General features: G+C 46.8%; 1 protein-coding gene across 1 annotated transcript in view; it reads right to left on the reverse strand.

Annotated features, from left to right (window-relative positions):
- Positions 1 to 925: 925 nt before the first annotated feature.
- CACNA1C (calcium voltage-gated channel subunit alpha1 C) overlaps positions 926 to 17,473 on the reverse strand; it is a 467,253-nt gene continuing 450,705 nt past the window's right edge. Inside the window, exons 44-50 of the mRNA XM_069003652.1 lie at positions 16,963 to 17,315; positions 16,084 to 16,110; positions 14,615 to 14,743; positions 14,035 to 14,144; positions 12,105 to 12,208; positions 8,449 to 8,766; positions 926 to 8,197 (exon numbers count right to left, since the gene is read on the reverse strand). Of these exons, the coding sequence (XP_068859753.1) occupies positions 7,901 to 8,197; positions 8,449 to 8,766; positions 12,105 to 12,208; positions 14,035 to 14,144; positions 14,615 to 14,743; positions 16,084 to 16,110; positions 16,963 to 17,315 (1,338 nt within the window). The 3' untranslated portion in view covers positions 926 to 7,900. The remainder of the gene's footprint in view (positions 8,198 to 8,448; positions 8,767 to 12,104; positions 12,209 to 14,034; positions 14,145 to 14,614; positions 14,744 to 16,083; positions 16,111 to 16,962; positions 17,316 to 17,473) is intronic.

Here is a 17,473-nt window from a genome sequence, read left to right on the forward strand (position 1 = left end):
CTCAGGGAGTTTTCCAGCAAAGCTGAGCCCTTTGCTGGGCTTTGACCAACACCTGTGAGCACAGCGATTTCGTATGGTTTTGCGGTGGCAAATGTCTAACTGCTGGCCAGTCTGAGAGTGCAGATAACGAGGTTTCTGTTGGTGATCCTTCTGCCGTTCCTTCTGCCATTCCTTCTGCCCTGCACTGATGACATCCACAGGTTTTCATCACCTGCTGGGTTTTAACATTTTGTGCCACCACTATTTAATAGTAGCAGCAAAGCCTGCAGTTCTGACAAGGGAACTGCAAGTGTGTGCAAGTCAGGGAAAAATATTTATATATACATGTGTAACTGAAAAAACCCATTCATTTTTCTTTAGGCGTTTTTTACTGACTCTTACTTGGGCTGAGCACACTGTGATTTATAATGCTGTGACAGAAATGCAGCGCTCAGCTGGCATTGCGGTGTAATTTCTTGATAACCATGGTAGAACAAATTTGCTCAATCGACAAGCAAATGTGTGGAACGTTACTTGTTATCATCCCATTAGCTTCATGGTTTATGTATAATTACACTGTATTTAAGCTGAGGGCACTCATTTTCTATTGCATGTGCTTGGTAGAAAGGAATCCAGTAGAGAAAATGTTAAGTGTGTGGTTACGCGTGAGTCACGTGTTGGACATCGTGACAGGGCAGAATTTCTGTGGTGACAGCAGTACAGAGAGTGGTTGGATTTCCTAAGTTACTGTTTAACAGGACAGGCTGTGGCTGTCAAGACCGTTCTGCAGCCCCTTAAATAGGGACAAGAGCCTGTGAGTGGCAGCGGGGCTGCCAGTGGGAAATAAGGGGCTGCAGGAAGCTGTCTTATTTTTCAGCCACTGCTGGGAGGAGGGAGCAATGTCAAAGGAGTTTTGATACCATTTACAATATTGAACAAATCTGGACATTGTTTAGAAATTTATTAGCAATTTTAAAATAACATCATTCCTTAGATAAAAATGCAATCTTACAGGAATATACATTTGTCCCACACAGAGATGACCCTATAGCTCACTGGCGGGCCATTTGCTCTAACTTTCTTCTGTTGATTTTAAAACGTGCGAGAGGGCAAGACGGACTCTGGCACTGATGACAGGCTTACATGACGGTTACAAACTGTACAGCAGTATTTACAAAAGCATTTCTGTGGGTTCATGAAAACTAGATATAAAAGTGTGGAAGGAGGTAAAGAATTGAGACAGGGAAGGGCTTGGGTGGAGGTGCAAGGGAGGGCTGGGAAGGTGGGCAGGGAGTGTAGGGAAGAGTGGGAGAGGAGGTTTGTATCTGGACTGATTTATACTTGAGAGAGGTCATTTTACAGCTCTGGGCAATTCAAATGAAGGCAAAACACTTATATTTATCAACATTTATAGCTGATGATCAGAGCAGGAAATGGTGCTCCAGGGCCTGAACTTAAGAGGTGCTGAGGAACCCCATCTTCCCTGAAGTCACTGGGAAACACCGGTACGCAGTACCTTGCTGGGCCCGACCCAAACCATGCACAGACAGTACCCCCAGACCTTAAACCCTTTTGATCCTGCAGTGCTCAGTCATTGGTGCTGATGTGAATTCAGACTGAGAGATCAACTCCTAAATTACACTTTCGTTCCTGAAACTGGACTAGATTCCAACCACTTCTTGCCAGAATTCACCCAAAGTGACTCATTCCTTGCTCTATCAAGCGGCAATTGTTTGGAGGGAGATGTCATCATTCAGAATTGATTTTTAAGGCAGTTTTATAAGTATCTCCCCTTTTTTTGTGTGTGTGTGATGCAGCAATGTTTGTCAGAGATATTTACAATCTCACTCCTCCTCCTCCAAAATCTTCCCACATTCAAACTGTCAAGACTAAATAAGCTTGAAACAATCATTTCTATGAGCAATCATAAAGTTGATGATGTTTAGATAGTATTGGCTGCCAGTCTGCCTAGGTGCTTGAGATGGGAACAGACTGACTTTAGGATGCTTAAAATACTGAAAGCATTTCAGCCTAATTGGGAAAGCACTAACAGAAAAACACAGGTATTTAATCACCTGAATGATGAGGCTAACAAATGATGTCTGAGTTTGTGAGTCTGTCTCGAACAGGAAAAAGCTTTGGAAAGGGGCTGTTTGAACGCTGGCAGAAAAATCTGTGGTTGAATGGAGTGACGCCTGCTCTCGCCTGGGCCTGTCCCTGTCCCTGCTCCACTGGGCCTGGGATGCAGCCACTAACCCTGGCCTAAGGAAAGGACAGGGCAGAGAGCTGCCAACTTCAGGCCGCAGGAGTGGAGGCAGAGTGCCTGACATGGGCTAGGAAAACAACAGCATGGGAGTGTGGAGACAAGCTCCAGATCCTGCCTAACTAAGCCCTTGGTAATGCTAATGAAGATTCCCTCATTACATCAGTCATTGGTGCTGCTCCTCTCAATTAGCCCTTTAGAAAGGGACTTGATTAAGTTGCCTAAATGTCTCCCATCACCTGAGACCTCTGCCACGCTCCGGGGCTGAGGGCTGTGACACCAGCCCTGGCTGGGGCAGAGCTGTGCCTCTCCCCACCAGCTGCGGCAGACCTGGCAGAGGATACTGTAGGGTATCTCAGGTGACAGCAGACAACCACATGTAGGAAACTGAGTCGAGCCCTGTGCCCCTAAAGAAGGCCTGTTTTTTATGCTCAAGTGTTAAGTTCCCCGTAAGGGGGAGGAGAAGAATGGAGAATTTAACTAGAACACTAACGTTTGTATCAGAAGAAGGGGTTTTTTTTTCCATTCCAGTGTGATGCTACTGACTTTACTGAAAGCAGCTGGAGCCCAATCTGTCTTCAGAACAGGACATACCTGTTGCTGTAGTTCTGCCCTCACCCACCCAACCTCAGGGAGCTGTAGTAGCGAGGCCATAGTAGTTTCAGCTTTCCAGAAACAAAGCAGGAATAGAGGTAAAAGCTCCACGAACTGAGATCCCGTTGGAAACCTTCTGGATCCCTGGGCTTGCTCACCCAGAATAAAACTTTAAAAGTTTCACAACATTCAAAAGAAGAAAAAAATAAATCCTGTGCAGCTATTGAGAATTACATTTCTTAGACTTCTTTGAGGAAGAAAATAAATGGGGGAAAGATACAATTAAATTTTTCAGGGCCCAGTGCTGTTTTCCACATTCTTCACCTCAATACAACCTCCCTGGCCTCTAGTGCCCTCAAGCCTTATGTTAGCAAGATGGGAACTGGGGCTTCTGATGGCCTGGAATGTTTTCTTTATATGCACTACAGTTTTCATTATGGGAACCGATAAAATCTCACCGTTACCAAAAACCCCTGACTGGATTCTCCTTCAATATTATTGTGCTCCGAATTCCCCATTCAGTGTTCCTCTCCCCCCTGCTGCCCCTGCTGTGGGAACAGTCACAACAGGACCATGGATGTATCTCAGGATACTCAGTTCTGTCTCAGTAGGGCTGCTTCACTTCAGCTCACTGGACCAGTGGGTTGGGGTTTCTCATCTACACGTACGAAGCAAGGCCTCCAACTCCATCTGTGACACAGGTGACCAACCCCACGGGCTCGGGGTCCCGCCACCTCGTCTGGTTGTGTCTGTGTGCAAACGCGCATACATTTCATACAGCAATCTGAAACTCAGGCAGAAAAGACACAGGAGCCTGGCTGAGACCCATACAACTGTTATATTGGCGTCAGTCTAAAGAAAGCAATGATACATTGCTTTGGAAATTATCAAGAAATGTAAAAAATGCATTTGCCCTTTTTTTGTTGTTGTTGTCGTCGTTGTCGTAGTCACTGGGGCAGGGTTCTGAGTCAGAAAACAAAGCAGAAATAGATGCGGTTCTGTACACGGCGCCTCTCTGGCTGTCCCTCCGTGCTGGGGTGTGGTGGGCAGGGCAAGAAAACAGATGGGACCCCTGCAGTAGCAGCAGCATCTACACCATCATTGTCCCCGTGTCCAGCTGAAGAGGCAGATGATGCACAAAAGGTCTGTGGACAACAAAACTCCAGCTCTGGATCGTGAGTTCCACTTGCTTTCCCATCACGTCAGCCACACAGAAATAAGGAAGAAAAAAAGAAATGCACCTGATGTGGCTGGGCCAGTACTGTCTGGACTAATGAGCAGGAGTGATACAAGGAGGAGGTTTGTTGTTTTATAAGAAACGTCTTTAGTCTGCAGTGTACTCTAGCAAGTCAGAGATGCTCAGAGGCAAACAGCAGATGGTTTTCCCCATTCTTTCCTTCCATGCCACTTCTCAGCCACCGGTTCCTTCCAAGCTTCCATCCACAGCACAGTGATTGTACCCACCATCCACTTCCATACGCAGGGAAACACTCCAGGAACTAAACCTGCCCCCTCCTTCCCACTGTCCCCCAGACTCTGCCTCACTCGCAGGAGGCAGCAGCTCTTTGCTCAGGCCTGTCACAATGTGCACATTGGAAGTACCTCAAATGAAAAAAAAAACCAAAAACCGCCCTCCCCAGAAATTTGCACAGCTGGCACCAGCAATTACTAAATTTAACACCTGCCCCTCAAACTGCAAAAGTCATTTGCATTCTCTGCTAGTCATACATTTTCCACTCTGCAGCACCTACGGGGTCTTCCAGGGGAGAGCGGGGTTTCCCCTGGCCATTGTAGGCTCTGACCCCCGAGGGAGTAGCAGCTTTCACCAAGAATGCGTGGGGCACAATCCTTCCTATCATCTTCCTTCTCATCAAGAAAAATCCTAGAAGATGGGCTGTCAAGCATCCAAAATGCTCATTGTCACCACTAATTTAGGTTAGCGCTGTTTTTCAGGAGTCTTCCATTGGGAGGGTCAGATGGACTTTGCAGTGAAAGAAAATGAGTTAGGGAGCCCTTACACGGCATTTTCAGAAACAGCCAAGCACGGGCATTTCCCCCTTCAAGTACCTTTGGAGCACCAGCACCAGCAGCAGCAAACTCAAAGGGAGACACACTTGTGTGCCTGTCTCCATAGGGGCACCAGGGATGGAAGGATGGGACTGACCCACATCAGCTGGTTACATTCTCCAGGGAAGTCTTGAGTTACGACTTTGATGACAGATGCTTGTACAAATGGGTTCGTATTTCTCTAGTTTAAATGTATTTGGTTTTTTTCAAGGTATCTTGAGCTGATACTGGCCGGTTCAAAAAGTACAGTCAAAAACAGCCTTTGCTATTTCTCCTTTATGCCCCAGAGGACTGAGAAGAACAAGAGCGTTACAAAAATAATGCAATCAATGTATGCAATGAAGGATGTTCTCGGACATCTGCAGAAGCTCAAGATTTGAATCAAAGTTTAGCTCTGAGTCAGATCACACCTTGGAGCTCAGAAGTGGTCTGCAAGTTTGTGACTCATCCTGAGGAGGGAGAAAAAACAGCAGTAGTCTAGACAAAAATCGGTTGCATAAAATCTAACAATACGTGCCTGTTTTTTCAGCCTCTCTCAGGGGTTAGGGCCAACCGTCAGTGTGAGAGAGTCGAGAGAGTTTCACACTTACTAGTCAGGAATATGGCTGGGACATGCTGTGCTGCCAGATGTTTTGTGACTTAGTATCTGACCCATCCACTAAAGTCTGGGAAGAGGACTGAGACCATGCATAGGAACATCAAAAAGTCACTTGGCACCTACATCTTGACCAGACTGCAGCAATTCTCTTAATAAAGATCCAGAGCTCCCTCCCTCTGCTTTTAGGGTTAGATAACTTTACTTTGCCAACTATTCTGACTCTTGCATTTCTTATCCCAGGATCCTGCTGTAATTGATCAGGGTTCAGCTATTTAGTAAAATAATTTTGAAGCCAGATTTTCTCTCCCCACTCCTGGAATTGCTGGTGCCAGCTGAACGTGTAGGATGGATCTGCCAAATGGGCTTGAGGGTCTTGCCACCCTCGAGTGGGACGAGACCTTTAGAGGAACTGAGCAAAAGGAAAGAAAACAAAGCCTGAATAAAATGTCCCAGTCTCTGGAAGAAAGATTCTCTACCAATAAAGTCATCGTGCACGTTAAAAAGGGAGCGAGGAAGAAGGAAAATGAACACAAGATATGCAAAATCAGTAACGTTCAACCTGTCAGTGGATTGCAGAATAGTTACTTACACCAGGTACACTTTGTTCATTGTACAAATTAAAAAAGGAAAAAAAAAAAAATAGTACCCTTTCCCCAACCACACGTAAAAAAGCACTTAAAAGTTCAAAGGTAAAGCTTGGCACATTCCAAATACGAAATGATTCACTTGACATGCAGCAAAATATACAAGAAGTGATTCTTTTTTTTTCTTTTTTTTTTTAAACAAACTTAATTCAATTCATTATCTTTGCTTGGCACAATTGCAATTCATTTTAAAAAAATATTTGAAAAATACTGAAACTGACCTGAATTCAAGTATAACGGTTTCTTCAACAGAAACATTATCAATGCAATAAAACATCACACGGAATATATCGAAGCGTAACGTCTTCTGGTTTGTTTTTTTTTTGTTTGTTTTTTTGTTTGTTGTTTCCCCCCACCCCGGTAATTTTTTTTTTTCTATACAGTTTTAATGCCAACACAACTTACAATTTTATTTTAAAATTAATATTATTGCATTGTTTTTGCATATCTTGTGGAACAGAAAATGCAAAGTTACTGATTCCCTTTTCGAAAGCAGAGACAGTGGTTTGTTTTTGCATTCGAATGGCCCCAGATACAGATCTCCTGCAGCTCAAACCAGGATGTGGAGAACTGCACTTACACGCACACACGCGCACACACTCGCTCCTGTTGCTCCCACACTCACAGATACACTTAGCACTAAAAAGAACCCAAATCAATCACTCAAATGTGCAAGACTATATCAAGTGCATTGCCTACTATCTTTAAATTATAAAACAACAACAAAAAAAAAGGTTTCAGTTACTAGTAAATAAAATTACAAATTCTCGGTGTACATAATGGTTGGTAAAACTCATCTATCATTATACTTCTACCAAATTCCAATGGAGAAGCCCCCCCCCCCAGTTTAAATAATACAACATGATCAAACCAATTTAACATCTGCAAAGGTGAAAATAAAACCAAAACAAAAAAGGTAGGTGATTACAAAATGCTGTAAACACTCCCTTCTCCCTCAAAATAATAATAATAATAATAAAATAGTCAAAATAAAAACTGCAACATGCTTTCAAGAAAATACCAAACTGCGAAACAAGAAGAACTCTGCACAGGCCCGGCGGCCCCTCGGCCCCGCCGCCATGCCTGCTCTCCCATTGGCTGGCACAGTTGGCGCGCTGAGCTCTGACTGGCCGGCAGGAGACCGCCTGAGCTCTGATTGGCTGGCGAGTAACTGCCCGAGCTCTGATTGGCCGGCAGGGGCTGCTGCCGGAGTCTCAGCAGGGCTGGGTTACGCCTCGGGCGCCCGCGGGCTTCTCCTGCTTCCTCCTCCCCGTGGCCGTGTGGGAATCCACAGCAGAAGTCTTCCTCTCCTTCCGAATCAAAGGGCCTTGGCTTTATGGAGACGGTGAGGCTCATACAGAATATGTGCAAAATGATTTTTACAAGCAAAGTTGAAAGACACCCGTTTGGCGCAGGGTCCTTTTGGCTAGGGCCATCCGCAGGAAGCTGAGGTTCCCCTTCGTGCTCCAGAGGCAGCTGTCGTTCCTTGTGCAGGGACTGAAAAAAAGAGGGAGCTGGCTCTCCTCCTCTTCTTCTCCTCCTCCTCACTCTTCCTTCATGGACACGTGCTGGGGTTATATCCGCTCCTGAAAAGCTTTCTTACACCACCCAACTCTGCGACTCGTCCCAACAGAAATGAATGAAGAACGCTGTTCCGGTTACTCCAGGTCACGAGAACAGTGAGGCACTTCTGAAACAAACCCATTAGGAACATTGAAACAAATAAAAAACCAGCATCGCTTCCAGCCCTGGCAACTACAGGCTGCTGATATAAATCCTGCTGTCCTTGAGCTCCTCCTGACTTATCCTACAATCCGGGTTCTGCACCTCTTCCTCTTCCTCTCCTGCACTGTCCTGCCCTGGGTCCCTGCAGTTAGCAAAAGGCAAGAGGTTGCCATTGGGGCTCTGCTTGCTGTTACCATTGAGAATGTTGTCTGCTGCATTTTCCATCTCTTCTATCGTCATGTCGCAGGCGTCTGCAAGCTCCTGGGTGGTGACCTCAATGAACTTTGGATCTTGAGCAAACTGCATCAGTCCTTCCGAAATCAAGACCTTCAAAAGCAGGTGGGGAACCAGAACACAAAGACACGTGTTAGTACTCTGCAGCACCAACCCTGTCACACCTCTAACACAACCCTCTTTGCTGCTGTGCTCCTTCTCCCATTCATGCTGCTGCTACACCCCTGCTGGGAGATGGGCTCTCCTACTCCTGGCACTGTGGGCAGCAATGGATCTGTCGCCCCGCTCTTCCGAGGGCCATGTTTCTAGCGGACACCGTGTCCTTCGAGAGTGTGCATTCTTACCGCTTCCACCAGGCTGCTGGCGCTGCCGTGGAGCTGCCGGCTGCTCCCTGCGGTCTGGCCGGGCACGGTCAGGGACACCGGCCGGGCTCTCCTGGGGCTGCCGCCGCTCTCAGGGTACCGGGAGCCGCAGTGGACTGACGGCAAGCTGCTGTTGAGCTTCTCCGAGGACTCTGCCCCGTCGAGGCGCAGGGTTGGGATGGTCTGTTGCGGCCAGCCCCGGTTGCAGGGCGTGGCCGGGGGCGTAGCACACAGCCGAGAGAACATGGTGGGGGAATGGCTTCGCTGGAGCAGGGGACTCAGGCCGGCCACTGCTAATGCCTGTGGACAGAGAAGGAAAGGCGAGTTAGAGCTTGCAGGGCTGGAACAAGGAGGTGCTGAAGAAACCATCCGAGAAAGGTCTGGAGAGTCTCGAGGCTTGTGAAAACAGCTGCCAACTCCTTGAAGGGTTTAGATGTGTGCTGCAAACTCATTTTTGCAAGCTTTCCTTTGAATGGTGTACCCTGTGCTAGTGCCAAGCACTGGATTGGAAACTTTCAGAGCTGCAGCTCTTCAGCCTGGGAGCCACGGCACTGCCAGGAGGGATGCAGCCCCATTCCCCTGGTACTGCCAGGAGGGATGCAGCCCCATTCCCAGGGCACTGCCAGGAAGGATGCAGCCCCATTCCCACAGCACTGCCAGGAGGGATGCAGCCCCATTCCCACAGCAGTGCCAGGAGGGATGCAGCCCCATTTCCCTGGTACTGCCAGGAGGGATGCAGCCCCATTCCCACAGCACTGCCAGGAGGGATGCAGCCCCATTTCCCTGGTACTGCCAGGAGGGATGCAGCCCCATTCCCACGGCACTGCCAGGAGGGATGCAGCCCCATTTCCCTGGTACTGGCAGGAGGGATGCAGCCCCATTCCCACAGCACTGCCAGGAGGGATGCAGCCCCATTTCCCTGGTACTGCCAGGAGGGATGCAGCCCCATTCCCACAGCAATGCCAGGAGGGATGCAGCCCCATTTCCCTGGTACTGCCAGGAGGGATGCAGCCCCATTCCCACAGCAATGCCAGGAGGGATGCAGCCCCATTTCCCTGGTACTGCCAGGAGGGATGCAACCCCATTCCCACAGCAATGCCAGGAGGGATGCAGCCCCATTTCCCTGGTACTGCCAGGAGGGATGCAGCCCCATTCCCACGGCACTGCCAGGAGGGATGCAGCCCCATTCCCACAGCACTGCCAGAAACATTACCTCTTCTCTAGTGGGGGAGACAGCAGCTCATTTTCCCACCACTGACACCACGCATAGCCCAGGCTTTTATTGCCAGTTGCTGTTTTAAGTGTCTACTGATGGTACCTACAGATACCAGATGTGAATTTTAGATGTGTGTGTAGTTGGCAATAACTTTAAATCCACCACGGGATTTTAAGGCATCTGCTGTTGGTGGGAGGATCAATATCTGGTGATTATACTTTCAGCCATCCAGTCCTTCCTGTAGTCATATACACAACCCCTGAGTCATCCAGCCTCCTCTTATAACAAATTCTCAGGAAGCCTCTTGTTGCACAGGGCTGATCTGATGCCTTATTGATGGTGACTGCTTCCTTGTTCTATGAGCAAGACTGTCAGAGTCATAAGCTCATCTCAGACAGCTCATGGCTGAGCAATGAAATAAACGCATAGAAAATGCAAAAGCACGTGGATTGTGTTGTGTTCAGGCTGGTGTTAGGCTCACCCAGCTTCAGGTATGGGGAAGCTCTGTGTTTAGTCTAAGCTAGCTGTGCAGAGAGGCACTGGCAAGCCTCCCTTCTCTTCAATGCCTGCCTGAAAACGCTGCCTCAAAGACATGATTTACACAAGACTTAAACTTGCCTTTTGGTGATGCTCCTTCCCTCCATGGAGCACAGTGGGACTGAACTGACTAATTTAAACCTGACAGCTCACTTTAAGCTATCTAATGTTCAGTGAAGCTCAATCCATCTGCCACTGAAGTCCTTGGGAACTGATAACTATGTTGTGCTGGTGGCTTCAGTGTCAGGTAAACAACAGAATTAATTATTAGTCACCCGAAAGTTCACTAAGGCTTTCTCAGAAATTAGATGTCAGACTCCTATGAAATTTCAGTGAGGAAGAAAGCCCTTAAAACTTCTTCTGAATAAGTCATGCCCTGCAGGCTCTGATGGCCTCAGCACATCCCTTAAACAGCCAGGACTTCAACGAGAGACCTAGATCTGTCAGGCAGGGCAACGGAACCAATTTTTCAGCTTGTTGGCAGAAACACATACAAAATGTTTTATCAAAAATGTAAGGTTCTGAGGAAGCTGAAAGAAGCTCTGTGGGATTGCTTTGAGCTTCAGCTGCATACATTTACATATCATGATGTACAGGTATTCTATGAGAACACCTCTTCAAGCATTCACAGCAACAGAATCCATTAGGCTTAGCAGAGGCAACCTTTCCACTCTGTGGTCTTATTTTAGGCACTGTTAACATTTTTGTAAACATGTGAACATTGCTGAGTGTTGTCAGCTGATGGCCAGATGCCTCTGTCAGGGTAGCCCTTCAGTCTGGTTGAGTGACACTTGTGTGGGCAGAGCCCCATCCCTCCAGGACTGCCTGATGGGTTGAGGAAGGGTGAAGTAGCTCCATTTTATTTGTAGAGGTTGGAGGGAGGTGATTCTGTCAGCTGTGTGGGCTGAGAGGGCTGGGGGGCCAGGTTCCCTCTGCCTGGCCTGCCATGGGAGGGCTGTTGCTGCTGTGGTGAACGTGGGAAGCTGTTTCCTGACCAATCCTCCCCCCTCCAACAGGGAGGTTGTCCCTGCCACAGCTGTATTTTCTGGTTGCCCCTGCCACAGCTGTACCTCTCTGCAGACCACTGCTTTCTGGAGCTCAAGAATTAAAGGATAACTCTCTGGAAGTGGAGGTGAGAAAAGCCAGGGAGCCTCAAGCCCACTCCTCTCTCACTGCTCTGACTTCTCACTCCTCCCATTCTTGCTGTGTGGCATTTTCTGCCCTCGTGGCAGCCTAAAGAGGTGGCAAGGCCATTCTGCCCTGCCTGGGTGGACTCCACAGAGCAGGATGCCACACTTGCAAGGCTGGCACTGCCATCTGCACTTGTTTCTTTTATGGTGACAAAAAGTGGCATCATTGAACCAACAGACACAGCTCTCCTTTGGAGTCTGACAGCTGGCTAATCATCTAGGTACGTGCCCAAGCATATATTTGCTAGGCTGCTGAACACAGTTACAAAGGGCTTAAGAAGCTGATTGATTATGTGTAATCAGTTTATGTTTTAAAATGGTTAATTACACTTACTGGTTACCTTTAATTAATATGAAAGTAGACTGTGCACAGCTCATTCATGTGCATACTGCCATCAAAGCCAGTGTAGTTGCACTGCAGCATGCAATTTGGGTAGATGTTTTCATCTTTTTGTTAGTATTTTATTTTATTCTTTCATGGGCATCAGAAAATGATAACTGTGGCTGACTCCAAGGGACATATTCCTGTAGCATTCTGGGAATGATAGAAGTCCTGAGTGCTAAAACCTGGGCCTTTGGTGTGGGCGAGAATCTATCCCAAATGGTTTTTAAGCAGTGGGTTGGGATGCTCTGGGGGGGCACTGCAGCTGGCTGTGTGGTTATTAACACTCACCTGTGGGGTTATTAACACTCACCTGATGATGGACCAGATGCAAAGGCAGGACTGTCTTCTGGGAGACGTCCACGCCCTGGTTTTTCTGTCTTTTCAAACACTCTAAGTGAAAAGATGCTCTTCGACCTGAAACAGCAACCACACACAATGTGTTCATCACTCATAATACACCACAGGTCATCTGCTTCCAGTTTCTTTTAGTGCAGCCCCACTGGACATACAGCAAAGACACACGTGCTTTAGGCTCTGTCCAGTTTCCCTCAACACTTTCCAAAGCAAATGTATTTACAGAAAGCACTCGGGCATCACGACCCAATCAACAGTACCTTCCAAGCAAGCTGCAAGGTGGGGTTCTGAACACTTTTCTCCTTTAGAACACATGCAGCTGATTTCCTTCCTGAGCAGTGGCAGTGCTCTCAGACCTCTGTGGTTGGGGATGGTGGCAGCTGAGGCTCTGGTGCTGTGCTGGCTGTACACAACACGCAGACACTGCTCAGGTGACACTGGCGCCCTGCTTGCATGTGATCTGTGTCCCTCAGCTGCCAGACAGACCACAGTGTACGAGACTGTGTCTAGAGCAAGGCTGAGTGGAACTGAATTAATCAGTGGTGAATTTACTGGTGAATGGAAGGTGACTTAGACAGATGTGAAGCATCTTCAGAATTTGGAAGGAAGAAAAAAAAATTTTAGAGGGAACTGTTGAAACTGTCACATTGTTTACTTGCTATAAAATTAAACTTCTCTAAATATGAGAAAGGTACTCCCAATGAGGAATTAAAAACTACTGAAAAGTATGTTTATGATCAAGTGCTTTAGTTCTGAAAAATGGCAAATAAATCCAATATTAAAGATTCAATACATGGCACACTAAAATATTTTGTGGTCCTCTTGATTTTGTTGACATTTTTCTAACAAAGGAAAGAAAATTAGAATTCTGAAAATAGTAAGCATCTATAATATTGGTTTGTTGAGAAAAAGCCCTGTCAGGGTTAGAGAAAATATGTTATAACCCAGAGAATGAATGTTACAATGCAGGTTAAAAGTACTTCCTCTTTCTAGAGAAAAAACCCAACTAGTAAAATGCGTATGACATCAATGTATAAATATTCACTGGAATGTAGTTAGTGAAGCATTGTATCAAGGGCTGACTGCCTTACAGATAGATATAAAGTTGTCATTGCCTAATATTTTAAGATTTGAAATAAAGTAAATGTTATTAGAACACTGAGGCATCCTGAAGGATTTGAGTGAAGACTCAGTAGCCTCACTTTAAACATACCTAGTCTGTCACTGTTATTCTGTAAAAATGTATTTTATATACATGATTCTTTTTAGTTTCTCCCTTCAGTGCCCTTTTTCACGACACCAATACTCAGAAAAAGGCTGAAAATGTTATACCTAAAAGAGTTCCTTTTCTCACAGACTCTCTTGATACTTCATAAAACCTTGTGATTCATGGGTTTCACCTGACAGTGAGGCACTTGCAAATCTCCAGGTACAATTAGATCAGAAGGCAAATTTATGTTGTATTAACTTAATCTGACATTCAGTGTGTTCCTGGTAGCAGACAAAGGAGACAATCTCTCATTTCTCCTTGCTGAATACACAGAGCAGAGCACCACAGACTCAAGGCTCACCCACTCGGTGACTCCCTGGTGATTGTTTGGAGAGTCTACAGATCTCAAATAAACGGCCCTAATTCACAGGCAGGCTTAATCAAACAGATCACAGGGACTGTCCAAACAGCCACAGGTTCATCTGCTGACTGAGTGTGAAGCCAGCAGAGCCATGTGCCTGATCAGGATTGTCTGCACACCTTGGGATTCCTGGTCTCACGAGCTGAATGCAGCAAACAGCTGCACCCGTGCCCACACAGGCTGGGATTCCTGCAGGGAGATGTGGGAACTTCACCAAGGCAGAAGAAACCCAGCCCAGCCCTGCTGGGAGGTTACCTAGTGCTGAGGAGCACAGAAACCCCTTCTTCGGAGAGTGCCGGGTGTCCTCTCCTTTGTTGTTTTCTGGTGGAGTGAGTTGTCTGTTTTCATCATCTTGGTATGCAAGCCTGGGAAGGAGAGCAGAGGGAATTAGAAAAGCAGCTGATATTGGGCAGAATAAGCCCTTTTCCAGCAAGGAGGCCAGGAAGATCATGCTAGCAAAGGGATGCAAGAGCGAGCTAGCTTCAAACTGTTACTGGTCCAGGAGCAGTAACAAGAGACTGTGATACAGAGAACCCTCTGAAAATGAGGTCTGGGAACATCAGGAGGTAGAAGGGAATGTGGGGGAGGCCCTGCAGATCCAGATGTCTCATTCAGAGAAGGAGAATCCTAGGTGAAAGATACCCTTTTCAATATTACTTCTAGGGCTGAACTGCATTTTTTTAAAAAAATATTTTCTGATATTTGAGTTGTCTGACTCAAATTTTCTGACCTTCCCCCATAAATTGAAACTTTTATAGAAAAAGTCACCTCTTCCCACCTCTCCCCCTTAATTAAAGAACCACCCAAACACCCTGACTAAAGCTGCAAAGCTCACATTTCGGTAGAGAGCAGACTTGGTTCACTACAGTACTCAATGTCTTCATTCAAATTTTCGTCATAAGTCTCATCCTGAGACACTTCCTCTTGGCAAACAATTGCCAGCTGGCTGTCTCTGGAACTGGAGCTAATGAGCAAAAAAGACAAGTCAAGATATGGAGATGGTAAAGACAACCTGTTACAAAGACAAGAATGACAGGCTCCATCTGTCTCTGTTTATTATAATGCTGAAGAGCCATCATAGAAAAATCAATGACTGAGCAGAGCTACAGAGTTCACAAATACAAGGCAACAACCTTTGTCTGTGTCCTCTTTCACAGGATGAGTTTCTGAAACCGATGCTGAACAACACTGTACATGTATTTTGTTGTGACTACCCATACTCTATTAATGTGCACATCACACTGACCACGTTTCCGAAGATACACCTCACTGAACTCACAGTAAAATCTGAGATAGGCTCTCAGCAATAGGCTTTTTCCCTTGTTGCAAAAAACTTGGTTATGGATTTCAGAGAAGCCCCCTGGCCACTCACAGTAACCTTCTCATCTCTGTGATGTGTGGCCTTTGCCTCCCCAAATCCCTCACTCTGCACCAGCTCTGCCCTCTGCCTCCTGGTCATGTTCTCTTCCTTGCTGGCTTTTCCACCTTTCGTCCCTTTTTTCAACTGCAGAGTGCTTCTACTGAATTCAATAGGTTCTGTTCAGAGCCTTAGGTGTGCCAGCCCTTCATTCCCTGTTTGCCTCCTCTGTCCCTCTGTTTCACATTTCAGCACCCGTATTTCCCTTCATTTGGACTTTGTGTTTTCTGAGGAGTAAAGTAAAATCTGGAGGTAGCTCGAATCTTTGAGGTATGGACATGGAGGTATTGGAAACAATTTCAGTTTCTTACTAGTATTTGCAGAAGAGAGCAGGGTGGCATTTTTTTTTTTTTTCATCTTTTAGGGACTGGAGAGGCAACATTAACCTCATCTGGTTAAAGCAAAAACCACTGCGAGAAGTGTGGGTATGCATTGTATAAGAGAGCCTGTAGGGCAGTGCTGCAGTGGCCTTCCTCTGAAATGAGAGGCCAGTAAAACTGCTAAGGTGCAGAGGGGAAAAAAATCCGTACCTGACATCTCCTCCTGCTCAACAGTCTGTGTTTAGCCAAAAACATACAGAATTTTTGTATGAACATGCCAGGGTGTACTTCACTATGCAGTGATCAGAGAATGTGTAGGTGTGTGAGCCCAGCTAGAATCTCTAAAAAACCCCGGATCTAGAAAACAGCCAGAACATGAACCACTACTTGCCCCAAGCTGGGAGCATTTTCTGGAGCTGTCATGGTGATCAGTATCTCTATTTCAGCCCTACTGACACCAAAAAGGAGAGCTCATGTTCAGCATTAATGGGAATTTGGAGTTTGAGTAGGATGAACAGTGGGGGTGTTTTACCCAGCCAGCATTAGAGGGTTATGGAGAACACGTACCGTCCCAGGGTCTCGTAGTAATGTGTCCTAATTCAAGGAACGTGCCCAGGGAAGCAAGGAGAGAAAAGAACACCACGTTAGCAGTGTCACACCAGCACAAGTCAGCAAGGAGGAGGGCAGATGGTAACACAAGTTGTGCAGCTCCTGTGGCCTCCCTCAGGAAGGCACGAAATAGAAAAGCCACGTGACTCTTCACTTGGGCAATTCTGCACCCACTGAAGTTCCTCTGTCTTATTGTTCTATTCTGTCCTTTCTGGGGGCAGCATTTGTCCACCTTTTCACACTGCTCACTCTCTGCACTGAAAAAAAATCCATCTCCTTCCTGCTGTTTCTGAAAGTATTAAAAAAAATCTCCCACTGAGAAAAATGATATTCCTTTTGTATTAGTCATCTGTGTGTAGAGAGCCTGTCCAGAGAAGGGGATTTTCTTTGCTTTGTTTCTGAAAACCTTGCCTCCCTGCTCCCAGAATGTCTTCGGTGACTTCTGTAGGGATGCGACCTGCTGAATGAAAACCCACTGACTTCAACAAAGCTCCCTGTCGGGTGATTAAGACATGAAGAGCAGTCTCCTTGAGCTACCAGTTGATAAAACACCTCCCTGTGGTGAAGGAGGGTTTGGATCTTACAAAGGTTCCTTCCTGATAAAGCCCAAAGAAACCGAGTGTGTTGGTCAGGAAGGGTGCTGGTGCTGTGCAGTGGCCGATCGGTGCGTATCTGTTGCGCTGTGGGCTTTGGCACAGATGGAGAACCAGAAGGCTCAATCCAGGCTGCAGGCTGGGCAATGTCTGGGAGTGACTTCAGCTCGGCAGCAGTGCTCTGGTGTTTGCATGCACCTTCCAACACCTGCTCCCTTGGCTCCCTCTGTGCTCCGAAACTTACCTTTTGGATGGGAGTTTCCAAGGAGCCTCCTGCACACATATGGTGGGTGACAAGGGGGTGCCATGGCCTTCCACTGTGCTGACAGTGCTGGGGTAGCTGGGCGGGCTGGGGAAGCGACACAGGGCAGTGTTGTTGGCATTGTTGATGTTGGCATTGGAGCCTGAAGATGAGTAGCTGCTGGGAGTGAAGGTGGAGTCCACCAGCTTCTCGTGAGATGGAGACTCGGTATCTCCGTGGTTGTTGCCAGACTTATTGATGTGCAAAGGTCTCTGGGTGGTGAATGTCTGGGGGAAGCCACTCCTGCCGTCACTTTGGTAATAGCTCACATGGTTTCCAAACAAGCCTCCAGCTCTCTGTCAGAGAAACAGAAAGGATTTTTCCTTTGTTAGTGAGATGTGCAAGGGCCCAGGTGTTTTCATGCTTAGACTGTTCTTGAGGGAAAAAAAGTGAGGAGCAAAGTGAGCATGGTGGCACTGGTGCTCCCTCTTCCAGCAGGCAGTGTGTGGACTTC

Source organism: Aphelocoma coerulescens, chromosome 1A, assembly GCF_041296385.1.
Source record: "Aphelocoma coerulescens isolate FSJ_1873_10779 chromosome 1A, UR_Acoe_1.0, whole genome shotgun sequence".
NCBI lineage: Eukaryota > Metazoa > Chordata > Aves > Passeriformes > Corvidae > Aphelocoma > Aphelocoma coerulescens.